Genomic DNA, 20486 nt, shown 5'->3' on the forward strand with positions numbered 1-20486 from the left:
GCCTTAAGGGGAGCAAATGCTAATTTTGTGCAAATTTGTCTTAAAGCGCCAAATTTTGCACAGATGTAGCCCAGGGCATGCTCTAATGATTTAGCTAGGGCACCCGAGTTTGCGACCTTCGGGGTCACCACAGCGGCCAAATCAAGTTGGGCTCCCATCGACTTTCTATACAGGAGGAAAATACCCAGAAAAACATTTTTTTCTGGGTATTTAACCCTCTAAAGGCCCATTCCCACTGGGCCAGATAACAGATATCTGGAGATATTTCTCCAGATATTTTTCCATTCAAAGTGGATGGTAGATACAGATAAAAAAATGTTTTGCCACAGATAAAAGTATCTGTGGCAAATATCTGTGGTATATATTTTTTTTATCTGTATCTACCATCCACTTTGAATGGAAAAATATCTGGAGAAATATCTCCAGATATCTGTTATCTGGCCCAGTGGGAATGGGCCTTAAGGCCCGCATTAAGAAATACTTGAAATAAAAAATTGAAAAAAATCAGATGGTGTTGTAGGAGTCCTATTAAGAGGAAAATGTAATGTTTTTTTCAAAAAAATGTTTTTGTAAGATTTTATAGCCATAAATCAAAAATCATAAATCATGCTCTAATTTACATATGGGGGATATTTTTCAAAATAATAACATATGTACATGTTCTAGACATTCTAATGATCACCAAAAAGAATAGTACAGGCATTTTACTTATGTTTTTTTGAGGTATAGCTTCCATGAAAAAGTGAGATGTTGTTCGTCAAAACTCTGGAATTTCAGCGGGTGTGGCGGGTGTGAATGTCAGCCCCTGTGGGGGGTATTTATATGCAAATATTGTGGCCAATGGCATTGTAATACTAAACAATAGAATCCAATGGTGGTGTTTAGGTGGTAGGGGGAGCTAAAATAAAATGATTTAAACCTTTTTTTGGATAAAATACAAACGTTGTAATATTACAACCGTGGGCCTTAGAGGGTTTAAGTAGGATGTGAGGGGACTAACTAGGGGTTTGTCATGATGCCGAATCCATTGCAAGCATTTGTTTTGCACAAAAAAACATTCCTTGGGCTATAAATGGCCCCAGAAAACGACGGTTTAGTGATGAAAAGTGATGACTCATCACTTTTCATCACTAATGACAGTTTTGTGGGCGTATTCTGGGGCTATGGTTGAGTGCAGTAGTTCTATGAGTTAATTTCATCAAGCATCACGTGAAACATGGCCAATGTGACCATGGGCGTACAACACACTTTGAGCGCTTTCTTCTAAGACAGGGGTCGGAAACCAAAAATGTTGAAAGAGCCATATTGGACCAAAGAAACCCAAAACAAATCTGTCTGGAGCCGCAAAAAATTATAAAAGCCTTATATATCGTCGTTGTCGGGTGGAAACCTTGTATGTCTAAAACTTCGTTTTGTATTTATCATTTAAAAAATGAACTAAACTAGTGAAAACAGCCGATCTACAAGCACACAACGCCTCGCACCGCGAGGCGTTGTGTGCTTGTAGATCTGCTGTTTTCACTACTTTTGTGCGTCGGCCTTGTATGATGAAGCAGGGCTTTACTTTGCGAGAAAAAATAACATCGAAATTTGAAACTTTGAGATACAAGGTTTCTGCCGGACAGTGACAAAAAAAAAGAAAAAAAAATACATTTTTCATATTTTCATACATTTTTGAAAAAGCGCCAGGGAGCCACTAGGGTGGCGCTAAAGAGCCGCATGCGGCTCTAGAGCCGCGGGTTGCTGACCCCCGTTCTAAGATGTAGGCCAGATGTAGGCCACACTTCAGAGCCAGCGTCACAAAAATCTGTTTAACCATACAGTTTAACCATTAACTCTACAAGCTCACAACGTGTGAGATTGTAGATCTGCTATTGTGAAAGAACATTATTTTCTGATGGGGGTCTGTGGCCAAATAATAATTCCTTGACATGAAAATGTTTGAGAACCACTTGCACCACAACCACTTCTTTTACTGAATTACAAGCCTTTTACAGAAAAGATGTACAGTAAGTACGGTATGAAATATATTTGAGTGCAGAACGGGTCATTTGTCAGGCCTGCACAGAGGCATGGTTAAGAAATAAGAAAAGGCTAATGGATTGTGTTATGGCCTCTTCAAATCGATCAATATATCTTAACACAAGACATGGGCTCATGATTTACGTTCTTAAGAGTATGGATTTTCGAGGCTTTTTACTCAACATGAACTATGCGCCATCCCAAGGTTCTAATATACACATTTTCATTTCTTTGTTATTATCGAAACGATGTCACCTGGTTGATACGCTATTATTGGCTGTTATTTCATTTAGTTTTTGTCATTTTATTAATCTGACATGTTTTAGTTTTAGTCAGTTGATTTTGCCGACAAAAATGTTGGCAGACCTTGATGGCACGGTGATGCCTGATTTTACACTTGGTTTATGATGAATATAGCAGATCTACAAGCTCACAACGCGTCACAGCGAAACGCGTTGTGAGCTTGGAGATCTGCTATTTTCAGAGCACAACACCCAGCGCAACCAAACATAAAATGACTTGGTCTTTTAGTTCTACTGGAGCTCTTCTCCACTAGTCCCTACCTAACATTTTTGTCTAGCTTTTATGTGTTCAAGAAATTGTCAATATATTTATTTATTTCCTTTTTAATTAGTCAGTGAAGTGAAAGTGAAGGGTAGTCGACGAATATTCTCGTCATAGTTTTAGTCAAGGGAATATTATATACTGTACACTGCTGTTAACCCTGCTGTTTAAAGGCCCCATTCAACTTCAATGTTAACCATGTTGAACTCGTCCCTGCTTCTGCTGACTGATATTGTCCTTCCAATGCATGAGGAGACTGTCTTGTTATTTTTGGATAAAAAAAAAAAGAAAACATCTTCAAAATCTGACTTCTGCCTTCATTATGGCTTTTAAAAGCAGCTCAACGGGTTAAGCCCCTCCTCTCCAAGCAGAGCTTCTGATAGGTCCGTGTGAAGCCTTCAGAAGATGTGTCAGCACTTTAATTACCCAGCATTCCCGGCGGGAGACTGGGAACGTGAGTGTAAATATTTTAAACGCAGCCATACTGTACTGAGCCATGTCAGCAAACACAGGAACTATATCGTCGTTGTCGGATGAAAACCTTGTATATCCAAAACCATTCGTTTTGTATTTATCATTTAAAAAATTATCTTGACTAGTGAAAATAGCCGAGGCGTTGTGTGCTTGTAGATCTGCTGTTTTCACTACTTTTGCACAATGGCCTTGTATGATGAAGCAGGTCTTTACTTTGCGAAAGAACGTACATATTTGAAACTTGGAGATACGAGGTTTCCACCCGACAATGACGACATGTTACTGTCAAACACACTCCTACTGCAATGGACATGGGGTTGTTGTGTTTGCTCAGTTGTTGTTTGCAGAAGGAGAGATAAAGTAAAATAACTATAGTACATTTACCCAAGTACTCTAAGTAATATTTTGAGGTATATTTGAACATTTTAGTTACTTGTTACTTTGTACATTTTGATAATTATTACACACACTAACCAACAATATTTAAACACACACACTAACCACTTCAGCCCGCCTTAAATTCCAGCCATTAGCCACTGTAATTACAGAAAGATTTTTGTGCATTTTGAATTCCAGACTTTCACCCACCCAATCAATATCGGGCAGAAACCTCATTATGTCAAAGATTGTTGCTTTTCGGAATTCAAATAGGAAATACCAATAGCAAAAGCACACAATGTGAAAACAGAACAATACCTTCTTTGCAGATGCAGGATCCGTCGATGTGAGAGCAGGAGACGTCGTTCTCACAGGAGCAGGAGGAGGTGCAGTTTATACCATACAGACCCATACTACACCCTAGGGAGCAGTCTTCACCCTGCACACAGGCACGCACGCACGCACGCACGCACGCACGCACGCACGCACGCACGCACGCACGCACGCACGCACGCACGCACGCACGCACGCACACACACACACACACACACACACACACACACACACACACACACACACACACACACACACACACACACACACACACACACACACACACACACACACACACACACACACACACACACAATCAATGGTAAGAATAACACGACACAATATCGTCGCTGTCGGGTGGAAACCTTGTACAAGCACAGAACTTGGAGATACGAGGTTTCTGCCCGACAGTGACGATATGCAAGGGATAATCGATGGGGAGCAGGTCATTACTGGGAAATAAACCCAGACAGGGTCATTGTTTTTGAGTGGTGCTCCTGGAAGGAGCTAAGCTCAAACATCTGGCTTTGCCTGGGACTCGAAGCTTGGCCTGCATCTGGCCTACATCTGGCCTACATCTGGCCTACATCTAGGCACGAAACGCTCTATGCTCAATGAAATGAACTCATAAATAGCACCGCTCACTTCACACCATATAGGGCTCTATTGATGTAAATAAATCATGTAAAATAAGAGCTGAACACAAACGTCTTGCACCTCCTGCAAGCAGTCTGTCTTCCTGTCTGCTGTTGTAAGACACACTGAACTGCGCTTTCTCTTGTCAGATGCTTCAACTCTAAGTTCACTGTTTATTTTACCATTTCTATCATTTGGATTGTTTGGAATTGAGACAAAGTCAATGATGATGATTTGTTAAGTTAAAAATTATATTAGTATTGTTTTCTTTTTTTTTTTTAAACCAAATATCCCCCGGTTCAAAATGACCTGCGAACAGCATTAGAGGGTAAAACAAGTGTGTGTGTGTGTGTGTGTGTGTGTGTATGTGTGTGTGTGTGTGTGTGTGTGTGTGTGTGTGTGGGGGGGGGGGGGGGGGGGGGGGGGGGTTGCAACTTTTTTTTAATATGTTAATCACAGAAGAATCTTTAAGACCAGTGAGTTTCAGGAGGAAAACATTTAAACTTCTACCATTTTCTTTCAAATGAAAATGGAAAACGGGTCAAAATGACCCGAACAGAACTTAACTCTCCTACTGCCAGATTATTTATTTATTTATTGGGTCTGGTGCCATCAAAAAGCGGCTTACCTTTGCGACGTTATAGTAGATATATAGACATTTTTATTTATTTTATTTTATTTTTTATTTTTTTATTGTGCAATAGTGCACTTTGGTCTACCAGGCAGCAGAGGGCGGCGTCATGCGAGAATGAATGTGAATTTGCCTGTTATGTGTTGCCGTACATTCAGACCAGTCACTGGCCACAGAGCCTCACAGCCAGAGAAATCAACAAGGAAGTGAATTGGTCTCCGTTGATGTTAACGCATAATGGATTTTTTACACCATCACCGCGGAAAATGTGTTTACAGTACACGGCGGCGCGACCCCTCATCAGCTTCAACAAGGTAAACGAACGAACGAACGAGCGCCGTATTGGCGTGTAGGTCTCTTGAGAATTGGGGCGAACAGGAACGTCCAAAGCGGTATAAGAGTTAAGGGTTAAAATGTTTATGACCGAAAGTATAAGGTCACGGGTGCAAGCGGCCGAAATGAGTTTCCTCAGTAGGGTGGCTGGTATCTCCCTTAGAGATAGGGTGAGAAGTTCAATCACCCGAGAGGGATTTGGAGTAGAACCGCTGCTCCTACACTTGGAAAGGAGTCAGCTTAGGTGGTTCGGGCATCTAGTACGGATGCCCCCCGAGCGCCTTCCTAGGAAGGTCCTCGATGCACGTCCCACTGGGAGGAGACCCTGTGGCAGACCAAAGACCAGATGGAAGGATTATATCTCCAAACTGGCTTGGGAACGCCTCGGTATACTCCCTGAGGGAGTGGAGGAAGTTGCCCGGGATAAGGAAATCTAGAAGTCTCAGTTGGAACTGTTACCCCCGCGACCCGATTCCGGATAAGCGGTTGAAGATGGATGGATGGATGGATGGATGGTAAAAAAAAATAAAAAAAAATGTTTAGGGATAAGGCCTGGACAAAAATACAGCTGTACTGTAGGTGTGATTTTCTTGCCATATTTGAAGATGAAAGTGGTTAATGTGTGAGGCTTTTATGAATACTGAACCAATGATAAGTAGTAACAAGATTGAGTGACTAAATAATCGCTACATTGGATCTATTGGAACACAAGTCCCCCCCCCCCCCCCCCCCCCCACCCAACAGTAACAATAGGATATAATACAATGTTTAATATACCGCAGAAAGAAAGGATACGTCACATCATTTCATGAGGTACGGAAACACTTCAGATTATTTAGGGGTCGCGGAAATGTCTGAACAATGTGGCATCATCCACCCAGGAGACACCGACCAAAGCTTTGAAAGATCAAGCTTTGTAAAGAAACCCTTGTAATGACCTTGTAATCATGTCTCACATCTTGTTTTGGTCCATCGAGTCTTTATATTGAATAGATTAACGTTTGGATTGTTTATTCGTTTTTAATGTGAGAGAGTGGAGAGAGACGGTGCTAATATACATGGAAAAGAGATTCAGGCACCTAGTACGGATGTCTCCCGAGCGTTTCCCTATATAGATCCATCTAAAAGAAAACAGAATATTGTGAAAGCATTGCAGATGCCCTAGCAAATCATAACTGACTGCAGAGATTTCTTACTGGACTTCAATCAACTCTGACTTCAGAAGGCTGACATTTCTCTATTACAGGGGTTCACAACCCTTTTTGTCTCAGGGCACCCCATGAATATTTTTTAAATCCGAGGCACCCCTACATTATAATTTTCACTCCCAGCACTCAATATATTTATAGCATATCGTCGTTGTGGGGTGGAAACCTTGTATGTCCAAAACCGTTTGTTTTGTATTTATCATCTATAAAATGTACTTAACTAGTGAAAACAGCAGATCTACAAGCACACAACGCCTCGCACCGCGAGGCGTTGTGTGCTTGTAGATTGGCTGTTTTCACTAGTTTTGTGCGACAGTCTTGTATGATGAAGCAGGGCTTTGCTTTACCAAAAGACGTACACATTTGAAACTTGGAGATACGAGGTTTCTACCCGACAGTGAGGATATTTTAGTGATTATGTTGCAAGGAAAACTTTGAGATAACAGCCATTTTGGTTAGAACTGACTGAAAATAACTTTATACTTCAAGTTTAAAATTATACTAAATATTTTTTCAAGTGTCAAAATAAATTCCAAATATTATTAAATGATCTCGCGGCACCCACTTTGAAAACCCCAGCTCTATTATAAATCCTTGTTTTGAGTGGTCTCATGTAATATTGTAATATTTTGAAATATGGACTTTTGATGTATTCACGAGCTGTATGCCATAGAAATACGGAATAATTCACTGAATGTCCAATGTATCTAGAATATATGACATGACATTTTCAAGAAATATATGAAAGTTTCAAGAAATGTTAGTTTTACTCAACATTTTTTTTTTTTTTTTAGATGGATCTGTATAGCATGTTTTCAACATAGTATTAGCAAGGGATAGCAGATCTACAACTGCACAAGTGGTTTGGTGTAGATGGGAAAAGGAGCAAATCAAGTACAGAGCGGACTTCAAGTTTACTAAAAGTATTGAGGGTTTAAGTGGTTAAACGTCCAAAGTAAACCAAATCCATGAATTTACACGGCACTAAGCGGCACATTTCGAACTTGTAGATCTGCTACTTTTGACGCTTTTGCATTTGAATCCTGAAAAGTGACAAGTTTTGGACATGCAGTACAAGGTTTCCGCCCGACAGACGATATGTGGTCTCCTAGCTGGGAGCATCATTCTTATTAAACAGAGAGAGAAGATCCGATATATTCCACCCACCTTTTCTTCTTGGGATATAAAAGCATGTATGTGCATCCATAATGCATTTGACATCTATCTGCATGTTGATTGATGGCGTTGATGATTTATTTAAGGCACCCCCGGATCACATGAATGGATGGATGTACTGTAGGTGCCTTTGAATGCACTGTATGTAGCTACGCATTCACTATGCATGCAGTCGCTGTCATATTATTGTTAACGAGGCGAGTGACACGAGCGTTGCACGGAAACCTCGTACGTCCGAAGACCGTTACTTTTCAGGATACCAATTCAAAAGCGTCAACGGTAGCAGATGCACACGCTCGAAATACGGCACGAAGCGACACGTTTTGAGCTTGTAGATCTGCTTTTGTGTGGCACTGTAGTATGATCAAGTACTGTAGGGCAGGGGTCTTCAACAGGGGATAAAAAAAATAAAAAAAAGATTTCAAAAAATGTTTATTTTTTATTTTTTTGTCATTTTCCACATTCATGTTAAAAAATAAATCATGATTCTATCCATTTTGAATAGTTTGAATACATGATTACTATGCAATTGACAGATTGTTGATATTATTGACATTTGTTCTCAGTTAATAAGTAGGCTAGTATGTTTAGAAATGGTAGTGGTACGGCCCACCCTGCTTGCTGTAACTTGTAGGCTACTTGTTTAAAATAAACCCGACCCCCCCACCCTACGAGGTGGTAGGCAGGGGGTCCCTGCTCCATCTCCCCATCAGTTTGGGGGTCCTCGGCCTGAAAACGTTGAAGACCCCTGCTGTAGGGTGTTACTTTATGAAAAAAGAAAGATAGAATTATGGAGATAAGAGGTTTCTGTCCGATAACAACGATAATTTGTTAACAAGCTGTATTAGCATCACGTCGATGTCGCTCTTTTCAGAAATAAATTATGGGTAGTATTATGTAAAGCGCTCTTGTTAATGCTTTTAATTGGTTCAATGTTCATAAAAATTCCACAGACAGAATTAATGAGTTACGCTTTCAACATAAAAACAAGCTTAAATAGGCAATCTACTAGTAGATGATCAATTTTCTCTACTTATAAGCGCAGCGCTCTTGTATGACGAAGTACGGACATTCATTTGCAAAAGATACAAATAAATAAATGAAACATGGAGATGGAGATACAAGGGTCCTGCAAGACAACGATGATAACTACTGTATATAAGGAATCAAATATACATGTGAGACAATGTCAGGGCTCCCTGCAGAGAACCTGGCTTTGCTGCTCCATTATTTTCTTTTATTATTATTCTATTGATTTCTTTTTGGTCTTTAAATCAAATCATAATAACTTAAGCGTTGCTTGTGTGAAAAGTTTTGAAAATAGCCCTGGATGAGCCGTGCCTCCTCCTATAATGCATGAATGTTATATGCAGCATGGATCTCTAATGAAGCAGTAGGTTTCTCCACTATTAAAATAATCATAACTCACTGAATTCTCAAATGATTTTAACACCGTCTGAAATGGCAGAAAATGTACCGGTAGTTATTTTATAAAAAAAATATATAATTTTTTGGGGGGTTTTCATACCAAAATATCTTATCTTACATAGACAGTAACAGTAATGGTTATAAAACAGAAACATGTGTTAGGTAGGTTACAGTTGTGACTTAAATTTTCTTTCTTTTTTTCGGTTTTCAGATTTTGTTCAAATGTTTTGTTTCAGTCAGCATAAAAAAAAAGCTCAGAAAAAAACGGAGAAAATAGCTACAAGCGTGTTGATATCAACACGTTTTGAGCTTCATCTGTGAGCATTATTTCATTACGTACTGTAATAACCCCGGTATGAAGCGCATGTGTGTGACCGGGCCCTTATTCCGACCCCCCGCCGTGCTAGCATGCTGCGTTAGCCATGCCTCTTCTAAAGCTCAGCCGCTTGCGTCTCAGCACCACATTGATTGGACAACTTCCACCTGGGTGCCAATTAAAGCACATCACCCAACCCACATATCTGTTTAATTAACTGTTAATCTAATATTCATGAAGCCAACCACACCTACAGTAGACTACTGGTACAGGTGAGGGAATACGTTGTATTAGTCAATTTAGTCTGATGGGAAAGGTTTGACTTAACCCATTTAGAACGGGTACACATTATTGTGTATCATTTTATGCTTTAACTATTGAAAAATAGCAGATATACAAGCTCACAGCGCGGCACCGAGTGCCGCGCTGCGAGCTTGTAGATCTGCTATTTTTGAAAAATCGTGAAAATTATAATTTTGACACAATTCTATAGGTGTCTTTTGAATCCTTCTAAGATTTTTTGAAAAACCTATGTTTCTATGTCAGCAATCTGGATAGCCGTCGTCAAAGAAAAGGTCCTTTTCACTTAACTGGAGCTCAGTTAGTCTGTTCTTGAGAGACTACTATGTCAGTGGTTCTCAAACCTTTTCATGTGAAGGACCCCCAAAATGATATGCATTTGGCCACGGACCCGCACCTCAAAATATCTAGTTCCAATATCTAACCCAAGCTCGAGTGCCGCGCTGTGAGCTTGTATATCTGCTATTTTTCACTGGTTAAAGCATTCAATAATTCTAGGCCTAAATGGCTTTAATGAATGTATGTGGGTATGGCTGGCTTGATAATGATCCTAGATCAGGCCCGCAGAAGTAAAGATCCCCTGCACCAAAAATCATGTTTTTCTTGTGTTCAATGAACACAATTTTATTATGGAGAGGTGCTTTACATGCATGCTTCGCGCTCCACACTGAAGCCACTTGATGCGGTATACCACAGTGCCCTGCGGTTTATCACTGGTGATGGTCATCTTACACATCATTGTGAGTTGTATGAAAAAGTGGGATGGCCATCTCTTGAAGTTCGCAGAGAGCAACATTGTATGCTATTTATTTATAAGGCCTTGTGTGGTAAACTTCCTCTGTACATATCCTCACTTTTAGATCTAAAAGTCACAGGACAATCAACACACGCACAGTCGCATATTAGATATACCTGTCCTCGTTTGAACGGTGAGCAAGGATGACAACCCTCATGACAACCCTCATACTAGACAACATTTATGCCCTATAATCGCAGCCCGATAGTCGGGACGGCCATTAAATGCCCCGATTGCCGGCTAGTGTGCGCAATCTGCGCATACCTTTAGCCATGAAAACCCTGATGGATTCTTGCATTTCTTACACAACCAAAACCTGTTTTTCAGATGAGCGCTGGATGACGACTGGTTAGACTCAAGACACACTAGAGGGCGTTTACATCAGCAGTGCATTTTTCAATAGGCCATAACTAAGCTTTTTTCTTTCCCACAGAAGCACAGAAAGCGTGTCCGTGTCCTAAATACTGAAGAAAGTACCTTAAAAAAACTCAAAATTGTACTTAAGTACAGTACAGTACTTGTACTACGTTACTTTACTCATAATCTCACCATATACCCGGGTGCACACACATAATCTCACCATATACCCGGGTGCACACATAATCTCACCATATACGCGGGTGCACACATAATCTCACCATATACCCGGGTGCACACACATAATCTCACCATATACCCGGGTGCACACACATAATCTCACCATATACCCGGGTGCACACACATAATCTCACCATATACCCGGGTGCACACATAATCTCACCATATACCCGGGTGCACACACATAATCTCACCATATACCCGGGTGCACACATAATCTCACCATATATGGGTGGGTGACGTGACGTAACGTTTTCGCTGTCCTCGGTGTCAAACATGTATAAATAAAAAATATATTTGTCAAAAACCTTCTGAATATTGTGCAGGACATTAAGCTTTATGTGAACTTACTCAAGATTAAAACATTTCATTCCTCATTTCTTCAGAATTTTCAACCAAACATGGCAAAACTCATATGGTGTGACTGTCCTGACCTTGTTTCTCAAAGTGGGAACTTGAATAAAACTAAGAAAAAGAATTGCTAAAAATCATTTGAAAATGAATTTAGGCTAAAAAAAATGTCTATTTGTGAGCCTATATCTTTTCAAAGTCAAAGCATAATGTTTTCAGTCATTTCTGATCAAAATCATTTTGTCCCCCAAACCAAAATCATTTGGTGTGACACTAGTTTGGACAAATTAAACAGACAATTATTTGGACACCTATTGGCTAGAGAGGTCCTTCTTCTGTAAGGCTATTCAGCACTCCCAGCACAACTGCAAGACAGGTGTCTGAGGTGAGTTATGATTTTAACATTTTCATGAAATGCCATCTTGTTGAAACTTTGACAAACTCACCACTTTGGATGTCTGTTGGTGTGACACCTTTTCATTAAAAAAAGCTTAAGTTATTTGAAGTTTTGGTCATATTTCCATGTAGATCTAGGTTGCTTTGTTATAGCTAGCATGCTGTTAGCATGCTAATGTGTACATAGTAGCCTCAAGGTAAACCTAAATGCAGAAAACGTAATATGGTGTGACACTTAATCATAATGGTGTGACATGTCTGCTTGTCACACCATATGACTTGATTGTCACACCATATGATTTATACTGTATTTAACTACAGATATAACAATAAATAACAAAGTTCCATGTTTCTTTTGTACATTTAAACATTTGTTTTAAACATTTTTACATAAAATGTAATTTAGCTTCATTCAGTGATACTTCAAATTCATCAGACAGAGCAGAAACCCCTTCACAGAAACCTTAACATATTGTTTCAATCTAAACAATATTTTCTCTTTGTCTTAAACTATACATTCCATTTTCTTTTGTCAGCTGGAAAATGACAAGTGCTGAGAGAACGAGAAAGTACAGGGAGAAACTAAACAATGACCCAGCAAGGAGAGAGGAGCCAAAGGGGCGAGACTGCATTTTCTACGAAGAGCAGGAGGTTGTCTGTGGCATAGCAGAACCGCAACAAGGCAGCCGGTTTGCTACCCTCACCAAATACGACTGGCTGATGTACAATACAGTCTAAATGTATAATCTAATCTGATCTAATACTTTTGTACTTTCACTCACTGGACTGGACAGTGGACAGTGTTAAGGTAGGACCCGAGACAAAACTAGCGAAAATAGCTGATCTACAAGCTCTCAACACGTTGTGCTGCGAGAGCTTGTAGATCAGCTATTTCCGGAGTTGCGCAACCCAGCACTCTTTAGCTAGTGGAGATGTGGTGTAATGTCATGATTCCTAATTACATTTGTTCAACACAAAATGCTGTGTTCAAGTTCAGGAGACTTCGGAAAAAAGCAATTTACCTGAATGCTGAGTTCTGTTTCCACTAATTGGTGTTAATAAAATGTTGCCTTGGCTCCAAGTGTGGCTATGCGCCTTATTGTCTCTTTAGGATCCTTCTGCCGTGGGCCGGCAGAAGACTTAGGTGTGTAAGATTGTTGTAAGATCATGAACATGGGCCTCACACAGAGTGTCGATTATGAAAAAAATATACAGATATAATTAATTTTCAAAAAACTATAGTGGATCACTGGTTAGTTATGATAAAGGACTTTGATAAAGTGAGTAACTTAAGAAAGATGTACTCCATTTTCATTTTATGAACAATTATTTTCATGTCACACCATATGACGATTTTAGGCACAAGTACAACAAACTGCTGAATAAAGTCTGATTCCAATAAAATATCTAAAAACAAAATGTATTTCCATAAGGTTGAGAGTGAGTAGAAAAAAAGTAAATAACTTTTATGCCTGCAATTTAAAGTTTTTTTAAAAACACATTTTTTGGGGCGTCACGTCACTGACCCATATCCGGGTGCACACATAATCTCACCATATACCCGGGTGCACACATAATCTCACCATATACCCGGGTGCACACACATAATCTCACCATATACCCGGGTGCACACACATAATCTCACCATATACCCGGGTGCACACATAATCTCACCATATACCCGGGTGCACACATAATCTTACCATATACCCGGGTGCACACATAATCTCACCATATACCCGGGTGCACACATAATCTCACCATATACCCAGGTGCACACATAATCTCACCATATACCCGGGTGCACACATAATCTCACCATATACCCGGGTGCACACATAATCTCACCATATACCCGGGTGCACACATAATCTCACCATATACCCGGGTGCACTCATAATCTCACCATATACCCGGGTGCACACACGCAGGCCCCGGTGCCTCCGTCGCAGTCGGCTCCGTTGTCGCAGCTGCACGGCTCCTTGCATCCCTCGCCGTAGTATCCTGACGGACAGGTGTCGTTGCAGTAGAGCCCCGCCCATCCCGCCGCACAGGTGCATTCTCCCGACAGAGGGTGGCAGCTGCCATGGCAAGAGGACAGCGGCGTCAGTTCAGCAAAAGCCAAGGTATGGCAACATGACATGATGAATTTATTTTAAGAAGTACATTTTACTTTTCCCCCCTGCAGCCAAGGTATGTCAGCTGCCATGCCTTGCCATACCCAATTGGCGCCTCTGCAAGAGGAATGACACCGTCACAATGTCACTCAAAAACTGTCCAAAGGGAAGCACGCGCATCCCAACAAAAATGTACAGGTGTTGAACTAAAAATACAAACAGTGGTTCTCAACCTATTCAGCCTGTGATCCCCCAAAATAATCATATTTGAACTGGAGAGTGGGGACCCCCCCATCCTGACAAGCTCTTGGAGTTGAAGGAGTTGAGGCATTCAGTCGCACAAAACTAGTGAAAACAGCCGCGAGGCGTTGTGTGCTTGTAGATCGGCTGTTTTCACTAGTTTAAATCGTTTTCAAAATGCAAAATGCAAAACGAACGGTTTTGGACATACAAGGTTTTCACCCGACAACGACGATCATACCTGAGTGTGTTGGCTGCGTTGCAGGGGCAGTACTTGTCACAGACGAGGCCGTAGAGGCCGGCCGGGCAGAAGCGCTCCTGACAGCTGGGCCCCTTGAAGCCCTCGTCGCACAGACAGGCCCCGTTGATGTGGTAACACTTGGCCCCGTTCTGGCAGTCACACTTGTGGGCACACTGAGGTCCGTAGACACCCACCTGGCACTCGTCCTGACACCTGGCACCACAGGACACAAGAACACAGGGCAGAACCAGAGGGTGTATGATGTCACTTTAACCCATTAACACTTTCCAAGCCTCCCAGAATGGCTGTTGGTGGTTTAGCCGGAAATTTCTATTATTTCAGGAATATACCTTATGATCTGAGACAGCATTCATTTTACAAGACCATCAGAGAGCTCCAACGACATGTAATTATTTTCACGGCAAAATCATCTGTCACTGTGTACTCATGCACGTAATGGTGCAGCTCTGCATTGGCCTACAGTGGGGATTTTAGCGAAAACATCTTTCCCACCAGGCGCTCCGCGTGCGCGATCCGTGCACATCGATGTAAGCGCACGGCATGCGCTCTATATGTACACTCCATGTCAACTTTTTTTCTGAATGAAATATCGACGGACAGAGGAGAAAAGAGTTGACTTAAAAATGAGCCTGTAGATCTGCTATTTTTGAATAGCCAAAGTATAAAACATTATGGAAAATGAATTGGTTCAGAACACTAAAACTTGTTTCGGAAATGGAACAAAAATACATAAAAAGTAATTTCTTGCCCTGAACTGGGAACCAAAGTGGGCTTGTCACTATTGTCGCGACATGACACGTTGTGAGCTTGTAGGCTATTTTCAGCTAAGAAAATTGCTACAGAGGGAGGGGAGGAAGTGTAGACTCCCGAGGAACCCCAGTCAACTGAATTAAACAGGTCAAGGGTGGGCAACCAGCTCTTTTTTATCTACCTGCTGAGCATTTCTTTCTTAGGCTGTGCTATGATTAAATTGTTGTTGTTCTTATTATTGTTTGGTTCCAATTATCAGCCTGAGACTCACTGTCTGGAAGTAGAGGCCAGCCTTGGAGGGCAGCATGTGACTGAAATGCAGTGGTGTAAAGTAACTAAGTACATTTACTTAAGTACTGTACTTAAGTACAATTTGGAGGTATTTGTACTTTGCTTAAGTATTTCCAATTTCCAGTACTTTTACTTCTACTCCACTACATCTCGGATCCAAATATTGTACTTTTACTCTACAACATTTATTTGAAAACTATTATTACTTAGATTTGGATTATTATTACAAAACATACATTAACCACTAGATCTGCTATTTTCCAAAAGATTTGTATACATTTGAACTTGAAATGGGACATTCTGTATAATGAGTTCAACTTTTGATAATTTAAGTACATTTTGAATTCCGGAATTTTACTTGTAAGGGTGCCCTCACACCAAAGTACCTATGAGAGTGGAATCCGCGTTCCGCCAATGCATTTCAATGAGAGTGAAGCGGTTTCATGCCAGCAGAGGATTTCTGCAAAAAACGCTCCCTTCTCATTGAAATGCATTGGTGGAACGCGGATTCCACTCTCATAGGTATTTTGGTGTGAGGGCACCCTAACAGAGGATTTCTATATTGCATTATTGATACTTTTACTTGAGTAACGTGAGTACTTTTACACCGCTGAAATGCTCTCCCCGAGTCCCCAACCTCTCATAATATATTGAGGGTTTCAGTATGTGGCATAACTCTCTCCTTATGGTGTCATGGTGATGATTCCACATTCTCTCTCATGCCCCCTAATGCCAGTGTGACACGTTTAATCTGCTCCATTAATAAGCACCGTGGAGGATATGTTCACCTCCTCCTCCTGCTTTATTTCACTCTGACACACAAAGGCTTTTATTACCTTCATTTCACACACTGTCCACACAAATTATCCTGCTGACCTCATGGAGTCATTCGCTTCTTTCTTTCTTTCTTTCTTTCTTTCTTTCTTTCTTTCTTTCTTTCTTTCTTATTATCTAAATCAGTGGTTCTCAACCTGTGGGTCAAATTATTTTGGGGGGTCCCCCAGATGATGAACTTAATGTGCAATATTGTTTTCTCACTCAACAGTAAACAAACAAACATAAAGTTTAAGTATATAGAGGGCATCTGCACATTTCTAAAGTGACAATTTAAGGAATTTTTAATATCTCTAAAATTACTAATTAAACATTGACCAAATTGTCAAATATTAGAGGCAGTAATTGTGAAAATGGCCGATCTACATGCTCACAACGCCTCGCAGCCTCGCAACACGAGGCGTTGTGAGCATGTAGATCTGCTATTTTCACAACAGAACCATGTTATACAAAATGTAATGTCTCAACTCTTAGTGCTCATCAGGGTGAGGGGTCCCCAGTTAAAATATGATTATTTTGGGGGTCGCGGGCTGAAAAGGTTGAGAACCACTGATCTAAATAATATCTAAATTTGTATTCCGCAATTTTGCAACTCATTTTTCACCCAGTGCCAAAACTACCTGTTTTCTAAATTTGTATCCCACAATTTTGGAACTCATTTTTCACCCAGTGCCAACTGCCTATAAGCTGTAATCCTGGGCACCTTTCTTTCTTTCTTTCTTTCTTTCTTTCTTTCTTTCTTTCTTTCTTTTCTCATTTCCCTCTAGTCCCTCCATGGCCGTTTGTTTCGCAATTGAATCAGTAAATTACTTCCATGGGTTTCCGCGGTGCAGAACAGGTGAATTAGCAGACATGGAATAATTGTTGAGATTGAGTTCTTGCACATTCTAATGGAATTAAGTGTAGATAAAGGCCCGGAAGAAAGTCAGCGTGATTTAAACGTGACACAAAACAGACCTCCACGCGGGGACATTTTAATTGGGCAATTTGTCTTGTTTCTTAATGGCTGTATTGCGTGTGCAGGTGCGGACGTGTGGAGAATGATGCGAATATATTAGCTTGTCTTAAAGGAACATTTCACCCATTTGCAGCCGTATTGCCACTGGGTGGTCCTAATGCTCATTATAGCAGTTTACTTTAGAACAGGGGTCCTCAGAGTTACTACAGGGGGTCCTGCACATCTTTGTGTGATAGAAGCTTTTTTTTTTCTACTTTTTTATATTAACCACTTGAACCCTAGTGTCCATATTCGGAGAACTTTGGCTAAAAATAGCCGAGCTTGTAGATCGGCTATTTTTGGCAAAGAGGTTTCGTGTAGAGGGGAAAAGGAGCAGACTAAGTACAGAGTGAAAGGTCAAGTTTATTAAGTATTGACGGTTCAAATATCTGAAACCACAAATTTACATGAACCCGAAATACACTGATGATTGTGCTGTCAAACGATGAAACTACCGTTTATGGCAGGGGTATTCAACTAGATTAGGCAGGGGGCCACAGTTGTAAAATGACTTCAAGTCAGGGGCCACGAGACCGTTACAACAAAAATTAACAAATGTTCACCGTTTGTTGTGTGCTATAGGTCTGATAGGACACAACATGTCCATGTTGTGTCCATTATATTACCTATTAGGGGCTGCTTTATACTGCATTTATGCATTTTGATGCATGCATATAGGATAATGATAGTGGCAGTCCTTTATAGTGCACAGGCTTTGATTTTGATATTAAGAAAATAGGAAGTAGATATTTCAGTATGTTCTATGCACAGATACCTGGCTTGGACGCATCTTTGTGAGAAAGATATTGGAGACAGACTTGCAAGTTGAAGTGTTTACATGTTCGTATGAATGCAGGCTTTTATGATGTGTTTCATGAACCATTAGTGGAGGGCCCAAACATCTTTCATCTGGTGAAAGGATGATAGAAGGATGGAAGTGGACAGCGCACTGCAGGTGGAGATTTATTTCTTTGATGTAATGGACAACATCCTCTCAAAATTCTGAAATAGCTGCTATAAATGGAGATGGCATGTGGTGAACGGACTGCACTCAAAACTCATCTGCTGCTACCTACCTACATGAAGAAGAAAACATTGAAAGTATTTTGAGATGTACAGAAGTAGAAAAAAGTAGACAACATTTCTGTGTTTTGTTTCTTGGTACAATGAAAACGGTCTTTATACTGTACTATTGATACTTATTGTACTTTTACTTTTGATACTTATTTTCTGGCCCTGCACTATTGGGTTGTTTTGGTCGTGCAACAAGATGCTTCAGATGTTCTACCAGTCAGTTATGGCTAGTGTTCTCTTTTTTGGAATATCTTGCTGGGGGGGCAACAACAGAGCGGGTGACACTGCCAACCTCAACAGACTGGTGAGGAAGGCGGGCTCTGTCATTGGGTCCTCCTTACAGGGGGTGGAGGAAATAGCCAGGGTGCGTACAGCTAGGAAGCTGGTCGCCATCTTGGAGATGCTGTGTTGATATGGCGGTGTGATACTTGTGTTGCATGACTGCATTGACTAGCATTGACTGTTATGTGCACTTTTTTTTGTTTGGCACTGTTTGTTAAGTTATGCTTTGAGTATAGCTTTTTTTTGTGTGTGTGACGTGTCACTTATGAGCGTTGAATGTTTCGTGGCCACTATGTATATATTCTTCTTTCTTTTTCTTTTTGCAATAGCTCTTCGACACTTTGTTTATATTTTCTTTTTTTGTGCTTGCTCTTTGGACTGTACACTACAGTACTCTTTTTCTTTTTCTTACTTCTTTGTAACTTGTAACCTTAAACTGCTGTGCTGCCTCTGGGCAACTGAATTTCCCCCGTGGGATAATAAAGGTATCTATCTATCTATCTTTGTTACATGGCAGCTGGACAGCTACCTTCGCTCCATAAAAGTAATACATATTTGGAATCTGGAATGGGGCCACAAGAAAGCTCCCCAGGGGCCGGATATGGCCCGCGGGCCGCCAGTTGAGTATCACTGGTTTATGGTATCTATGGGTTGTGGGGGGTCCCTGCTTCATCTCTCTCTCTCGACTAAGGGGTCCTTGGCCTGCAAACGTTGAAGACCCCTGCTTTAGAAACCTTCTGGGTCTGTAACTGTTCCATTTGGACACTCTCAAGGGTTAAATAAACACTGAGGATTTGACAGTGTAGTATATAATGGGGGTCTGCGTGGCCAAATGCATATCATGTGAGATGCGTTGCCAGATAGACCAGACCAGTCACACATGTATGCTGCCAGATGCTTAGAACCACTTCCGTTCTATGTTCTGCTAGCATGCATCACGTAAGCCCACGTGAACCATGACGTCACATTTTTGGTAGCCTCGGAAACCCAGACTTCTTTTGGCGATCGGAAGAAAAAGAAGCCTGGGCGATCGCGTTATGATCACTGTTGTAGGAAGTGTATAATTTCCCTAACCAATCAGAGTGCAGAGAGCGTCGCACGAAATGTGTTGACGTCATGACGCAGCAGCGTTCTCTGCGCTGAGCAGAGGAGCAGAGGGGGGTGGGGGGAGGAGAACACATGCTATTGGCTGGAGACTTGCGGAGAGACTCGCCGCGCCCGCCCATCTGCCTACACTAAACTGTGCGTGTTAGGTTAGAGTGCATTTTTGGCAGTTTCACCCGTATTCCCTGTTTACAAAGCGATTTTCTTCCATGCCTTCAAACAGTTAAAAATAGCTGATCTACAAGCTCACAATGTGTCAATGTAAATTGGCTATTTGAAGTATTTATTTATTTTTCTTGTTTTTTTTATATAGTAAAAAAAGGGCAAATAAGTTTAGGGATAAGGGGCATCTAAACGAGCAAGATACAGAGTTAGGAGACAGAAATGACACCGCCCCATAGTTAGCCTACTGTGGACCCATAGGAGATTTGGACAACAGTTTCTTACTGTTATTATCCACCTAATTCCCTCTGCTTTGGATTTGAATAGGATTCATTAGAATGCATACAGTAACTGTATAAACGTGGACCTTGAATATAGTAACTCAGGGTCTGTACATTAATGTCTAATCTGTTGACCTTAATGGTTTACTTGGG

At 40.9% G+C, this 20486-nt stretch overlaps 1 protein-coding gene across 1 annotated transcript in view; it reads right to left on the reverse strand.

The window, feature by feature from the left end:
• The window catches only part of LOC308288915 (multiple epidermal growth factor-like domains protein 10), a gene marked incomplete at its 3' end in the record, with an annotated part of 138144 nt that overhangs the window by 33553 nt on the left and 84105 nt on the right, over positions 1-20486 (reverse strand). The window contains exons 6-8 of the mRNA XM_080730389.1: positions 14538-14750; positions 13846-14020; positions 3757-3877 (exon numbers count right to left, since the gene is read on the reverse strand). Coding sequence (XP_080586515.1) covers positions 3757-3877; positions 13846-14020; positions 14538-14750 — 509 coding nt within the window. The remainder of the gene's footprint in view (positions 1-3756; positions 3878-13845; positions 14021-14537; positions 14751-20486) is intronic.

The sequence above is a fragment of the Nannobrachium achirus genome, assembly GCF_963921795.1.
Source record: "Nannobrachium achirus genome assembly, chromosome: 7".
NCBI classification, from domain to species: Eukaryota; Metazoa; Chordata; class Actinopteri; order Myctophiformes; family Myctophidae; genus Nannobrachium; species Nannobrachium achirus.